The sequence below is a fragment of the Adiantum capillus-veneris genome, chromosome 7, assembly GCF_014529385.1.
Source record: "Adiantum capillus-veneris isolate H3 chromosome 7, ASM1452938v2, whole genome shotgun sequence".
Classification (NCBI taxonomy): domain Eukaryota; kingdom Viridiplantae; phylum Streptophyta; class Polypodiopsida; order Polypodiales; family Pteridaceae; genus Adiantum; species Adiantum capillus-veneris.
Window position 1 is genome coordinate 47,906,297 of NC_140937.1, and position 6,501 is coordinate 47,912,797.

General features: G+C 39.8%; 1 protein-coding gene across 2 annotated transcripts; it reads right to left on the reverse strand.

Moving 5' to 3' along the window:
- Positions 1 to 1,221: 1,221 nt before the first annotated feature.
- ATMND1 (Mnd1 family protein) lies at positions 1,222 to 3,871 on the reverse strand. 2 transcript variants are annotated; one of them, XM_086517196.1, is made up of 10 exons: positions 3,713 to 3,871; positions 3,450 to 3,530; positions 3,097 to 3,213; positions 2,814 to 2,852; positions 2,626 to 2,733; positions 2,474 to 2,536; positions 2,305 to 2,356; positions 1,917 to 1,961; positions 1,761 to 1,840; positions 1,222 to 1,688 (listed from the first exon to the last, which is right to left on the reverse strand). In XM_086517196.1, exons 1-10 carry the CDS (start codon positions 3,713 to 3,715, stop codon positions 1,653 to 1,655), a joined length of 624 nt encoding a protein of 207 aa, XP_086373322.1. In that variant the 5' UTR covers positions 3,716 to 3,871; the 3' UTR covers positions 1,222 to 1,652. The 2 variants fall into 2 exon arrangements, with proteins under 2 accessions (XP_086373322.1, XP_086373323.1); XM_086517197.1 differs by having other exon boundaries at positions 1,224 to 1,468.
- Positions 3,872 to 6,501: the final 2,630 nt, after the last annotated feature.

The window sequence follows — 6,501 nt, forward strand, 5'->3', positions numbered from 1 at the left end:
AGAGGCTCATCTTATGAGGCACTCCTAGACGACCAACACAAGTATGAAGAAACCAGACTGAAGAAAGTTTAACATAATTCCCTCGTATCAATACTTTGGTGCTAACTTTACCAATGTATGCTCTACAAAACAACCTCCCTAGGAGAAACCCAAAGCAATAAACAATGCACCACTACAAAAAAATCAAAGGCACAACGAATACACAGTCTACTACAGACAATGCAAACAAAATGAAGAGATATATAGAAGTGACAAAAGACATACAAAACCACATCAATCAACACGAGATACCACCCAAAAAATGTGAGCCGACGTGCAAAATATAGTCCGTTTGAAGAGAATTTTAAGTGGCCACTTTAGGTATTTGTAACAACCAACAAAAAGCCAAAAACTTAGAGTAGCTACACATCAAGCAACAAAAAAGGACAACATTAAGTTATAACATGTTCAAGACATCCACCGAAGTCTAAACAATATTAAATTCAAAAGACAACAATAAAAATATAGCTGTTATCAATCGTTATTTGTATTTTAATGTGAATTTTTTCATCTTCATGTCACTTGTTCTCTAAAATTGCATTTGCTCATCTTGAACTATTTTATTTTTTGTGGAAATATGGTAGAAAACGTCGATATGAATTTATGGTACTCTTCCTCTTTATCCAATGTTCATGGGCTATAAAACAACTATTCAAGAATTTGTGCATAGGCTCCTCTTTTTCGAAAGTCAATTACATTCAATTTCCTTGGATGACACACAAAATTTGAGAGTGCAATGTAAACTACCTAAGTCAAGATTTGCAAGAGACAATACGCAGGCATTACATGCATAAGGGAAGAGAGTTCAATCCCTAGCCTATTCAACCACTTACTCTACGGCATTCAAATTACATAACTTAGAATTCATCATCTCGCCTCATTGTCATCAACATCACAACATTGGTTGCTTGCTTCACAAAACACCATTCCTGTTTGTACGAATTGCATATAAGCTTGGGTTGATTGAAACTTTAAAGATAATTTACTCTAATATAATGCCTAATCGTCTTAAGCCAACAACACAATTTGTAACCCACCATTTTCCTCTCTCGATCATGCTCTTGCGAAACTACATCCAACATCACCCTCTGCCTCCACCTCCTCACCTACACTATAAATGATTAAACTATCTATTTTTCAAACTGTCATTCAATTCTAATCAAATTCTTTACCTACTCACATTCTTTTTAATCTCACACTACCAATTGAAAAATATTTTCTTTTGTATGATAAAATTCAACCTGTTTCATTAAGTTGCCAAGTACTGATTCCTCGCTTTTCTTTCACCTCATGTTCTAGAAAATGTGTTAAAGATCTTTTATTAAGCTGCTTGATATGGTCCTCAACTTTTTCCATCAAAGCACCAATTGTAGGTATCTTGCTCCTTTCGAATTCCTCTCGGCCTTTGAAATCGTTAATGCCTTGTAGGCTTAAACCACAAAATGAAAAAAATAGCTGTAAGCTCTGGTTTCAAATGGCAGAATGAAGGTTGAGAAACACAACGCAAACCAATATTAGGGAAGATAGTTTGAGACAGAAGGCATTTATAATCAGCATCTACAGAAAATAGATTTGTACAGCCCCCAGATAGACTACCATATACTCCCTTGGTATTATTCCAAATAATCAAGTTCTTCTGTGATACCCACCTGCACAGATATTTAGTTCTAAGAATGGATCCATCACCCGATTCACAAGCAATGATTTGGCAGTTTCCTCACCTCTTTATAAACGGCTTCAAGCTTGTCTTTAGCATCTGGAAAATTGCTGGAACACCATCGTTGTAAAGCAAAAATATTGTCTGCAAGAGGAAACTTCATGAAACTGGACTACTTCATGAATACAATACAAAGCAATAAACACAGAAAGAAGCAAACCTGTCCACCGGTTTATCGCTGTATGAGCGACCTTGCACGCTTCCTCTGCACCATTAACAAATCAACACTGGTGACTACGACTGCTAAAGCTCTAAGTTTACTGAGAAAGGGAAGTTCAAGCAGTCAAAAGATCCGTTCCAGGCTCTTAAATGGATGCAAGTAATCACAGCTATATTAAGAAGGCAAAAAACAATGTTGATGTTTGTGGTTGGTAAACACTTTCTTCTGATGAGTCTGCCTTAAGCTCTCATAAATCCAAATGAATTGTGCAGTAAATGTAGACATGCTTACAAGATTGTAGGTCAACTTGCAATCAGACAGAGAAGTTAGATGAACAATGTAATGGACTTTTAAATAAGCACAAAACAAAAGAAGCAGGAAAACTTACTCATAGACTCGAAAGTGGCTGGATCATTGTCTACATACATGTCCAGCTCAGCCTAGGTACAATTGCCAATAAGCAAAGTTACAGCAACATGTTTACTACAGTTGGCTTGAAGGATCTTTTCACAGATTGGAATATTAAAGGCATAAGGATAATCTTGAACTCCCAATACCTTAAGTATCTTGTTCTTCTCCTCCAGGTCTTTGAGCTCCAATAAAGCTGTTTCTCTTTCAGCCTGGCATTCTTCAGTTACATACAAATCATGAGCAAAGAATACTGCCTCTGAATCTTGCAGAGTTCGTGTAAAACACAGGGGCTACAAACCGTATCCTCTCTTCCTTTCTTGCATGACTTCAATTGTTCATTTAATTTTGCCTGCTGCTGCCTTACATTCCCGAGATCACCTTCTAGCTTTGCTCGAACTTGTCTCAACTACCATCAGCATGACATTATTGCAGCAGCAGTGTGTGAAATTTAATCATGTGCATGGAGTTGGCAACAGTTGCACATACCTGATTTCCAGCAGAGCTAGGCAGACTCCAAAAATAAACCTGTAATCCCCAGCAAAGCATAGACAAAAAAAATTCCAGAAGGATGAGCATGAGAAACATTGGTGTGCTACAAAGTAATGAGCTACCACTGCTCCATAGAACGGTCAAGGGTTTGTGCAATCAAAAGTACTTAACTAATAATATGGATAATCTGATTAATTTTGCTTAAACAATTAACACAATGTGTGCTCCTAATAGCTAGAACTTGTTGGCAATAAGCCTTATGAGCTTGTATGATACTTACCGATGTGCCAATCTTATCCTTGAAGAGTAGATCATCGTCGACCAAACTCTGCAGCACATCCTTCACACTTTGGCTTATGACACCTTTTCTTGGTCCAAGCTTCTCTAGTTCACGCAGCTTGCAGAAGAAAGGGAATACGGTAAGAAAAACTTCAACTTTCAGAATGCTTCTCAGCCCAATGAGGCATGAATTCACACTGATCTAATCAAGAAGAAGAAGAACTAGTGCAGATCCATCGTCCGTTCATTTTCCATCTAAGGTACTCATTGAAATGGGAAGCCTGGAAGTGTCTGATCAAATGCAAACCTCCTAAATTTTGACTTGATCCTACTGTTTGACGATGAAACCCTTACCAGATAAAAATCTTGACTTTCGTGGAAGATCTGCAGGAGTTGGTTGCGCTTGTCCTCTAACGAGAGTCCTCGTTTCTTCGACTGTAGAAATGACAATAAAAGGCTGAGTACAGAGAGGAAAGCTCGACATCTATCCAAACTTCGTGGAAATGGATCAACAGCGAAGACAAAATGATACAACTGATGTGAAATTACTCCAGGAACAGAAAAAAGCAACGGAGCGTGGAAGAATGAAGACAGACAAACGGAACATACGAGCTTACCATGGAAGCTTGGATTCTAGGTGTGAAGCGCGGGAAATAGATAATTTTAAATAGCAGGAATTTTGAGCTCACTATGTGAATCACGAGTGGGGATAAATCTGGCTAAGGCAGCGTTCAGACCACAGGCCAGTGGAACTGGATTGGGCAAAATGGTGGTTTGGACCACCAAAATGCAGGCAACCCTCGCGAGTTGGGAGTTAGACTAAATACACACTGCAGCGAGCACCTACTATAGTTAAACTCACAACCAATCACTTGGTTGCACGTAGATTCGGGTACTGCTTCACGTTACACACAGCCATACTTCAGGCTACGCCATATCTGAAATGGACGTCAATTCTGCTAGGGATTTGGACTACATCCCAGGACTGCCCAGATATGGCGGGTGTTCAACCAATCTCTCACCTGCTTTGCTCCTCCTCCAATGAGAATTCTCCATTGTTGCAGCACCCCACCTTCGCAGTGTGTAAACCGAGGAATTAAACCAGTGTCCGCCACACCCATGTTGACACCATGTCTTGGGTAGGCCAAGTTGTCTGCTATTACGATGTGTAACCAGCCTTAGAGAAGTTCCAATTGCAGCACTGTTTGACACCTCCGTTTTATGGGAATCTACATTCCTATATTTGGGAGTAGGGGAGACCGGTTGCTTAAACAAATCAACAATTCTTCACCTTCAACATGTCACCTTCTCATCCAAATTCAAGTACACACACACCTAGACTATGACAGCGCACACACACACACACACACAAAAGAATAGATTGACAAGAAAAACGTGTAAGAGGGATTGTGAGAGATGTAAACATAATCATGGAGTATAGAGAGTAACAAAGCATAGCATAAGAGAGGCGGAAGGGAAAATTTAAGGCATCTACATAAGAAATGCCTAAAGATTGTAGCCCCAAACTCCACTGCACCTCTTGTGGAGTTTGGTATTTGATATTTGATATTATTGTTGGTGCCAAAAATTGAAAGCCCCTCTTTTACACTTTAGTTATGAGTGGAACACATTACTTATTGCATGACCCTCTTAGCGTGAGTTGTCACTGTTCTATTTACAAAGCAGCCATAGTGGCTTATTAATAAAAGATCTAAAATATTGTGCAAGAATAAAATGACCGAGATAATTATTATTTGTCGACGCCTCCTTCTCAAGTCCCAAAGTTCCAATCTACAAATCATCATGCACTCACTGTTAGTAAAATCAAATAGACATCACATAATTAACCATTAAGCCAGCTATCCCAATTGCAATTAACCACATGCAATAGGAGGGTGTCCAGTCTCGTAGCAATCATGGACCGTCCGATCCTCATCGCACGGGTGGGAGGGGGTGGTTCCTAATCTTGAGGCAAATGCCTCACCGTTATGAGGACACACGCAATTTGTTGAGTAACGGACATGGAAGCATTATAAGGAGCAATTTTAGCATGTCCGCGATCCTTGTTCACACCAATTCACACTGGGTTTAAGATCAGTTCACACCTAGCTCACACCACCAAGATGCAGTGTGTATAACTTGCGGAATTCACATGTAAGTTCACAATGAGCTCAAATTCATATGTATTCACACGGAGTTCACATCAACAAGCGCACATTGTCATCACCCACTGTAATCTTCACTAAAACATGGCTCCAATCATGGGCCATTGATCCCCTCTAAAGTTGTGGTGTCACTTAGTGACAAGGAAGGTACAAGTACTTTTATGTATGCAATACAGGAAAAGGCTTAAATCGTTGACCCCACACCAAAAAGACAAGCAAGCTATCCATGAGTGAATTTCTCATTTGTTGGGAGAAAGCATCAAAAGTTTTCTTTACAAAGCATTGTGAACCATACTAGTTTATACAACTCACAATGTTGCACCTACCTCCAAACAACCTGAACATCCCTTGAGGCTTGGATTTAGACAACTTGGAGGTGCCTTTTTTGCCTTACTACCACCACCCTGCTTTTTTATGTATAGCAGCACAAGACTCAACCGAATATCAATGGATTGGTTATGTTGCCATTGCTACAACCAATCACAACAATGGGGTGAGGGCAGAAGTCTATCTCTTTCCAAGGGCAAGGGTAGGTCATTGCAAATGTGGTGGACATCAATAGTGCATGTTGAGTCAGTTTACAGACTTTCTTTCCTTGGGCTCATGTTAGCAATTCACTGCGAAGGACGATGCAGTAGAGCTTGTTGAGATGTCAATCTCAACACGTACTACTCCTAGATAACTATCATTAGCAAATATCATCACTAGTGCGCCCCCGCTGCGCCTTGGTGAATACGCATATCTTCGCCTTGGTGAAAACACATATCTTTGCTAGTGACACTACAATGGGACTACAGTAACTTGGTCTATATTGATTTGATCTACCTACTGGCTCCCTATTGGAGTGATGGCAAGCTTATCTATCCAACTCACTCAGTAGCGATTCACACCAGACCGTTGTACTAGTTTCCTTTTATGTTGTACTTTTCTTTTATGCTTTGTAGACTTATTATCTTGAGTATATGAAGCAAAAAAAGTAGAAGGTCTACCTCCGTGTGTGTGTGTGTGTGTGTGTGTGTGTGTGTGTGTGTGTGTGTGTGATTGCAAGAGCTCAAGCTCTCTCCGTCTCTATCTCTTAACATGTTATTAGAGACTGGTTGTCTCTAAGGAGCTTGGAGTAGCATAAGAAGCAATCTCAAGTTCTGGGGAGCCTTCATTAGACGATCTCCAATTGAGGTGCTTCTTTTTTAATATTGTGCATATCAGGTTTGTATGTCGTCCTTTGGAAGTTTTATTTAGGT

Excerpts from the sequence above, each read along its gene's own strand:
- ATMND1 (XM_086517196.1), bottom strand. Across the intron at positions 3,214-3,449 it reads AAAGTCAAGATTTTTATCTG|CTGCGTGAACTAGAGAAGCT; the intron begins GTAAGGGTTTCA and ends TTCTTCTGCAAG. Across the intron at positions 1,962-2,304 it reads AGCCACTTTCGAGTCTATGA|AGGAAGCGTGCAAGGTCGCT; the intron begins GTAAGTTTTCCT and ends TTAATGGTGCAG.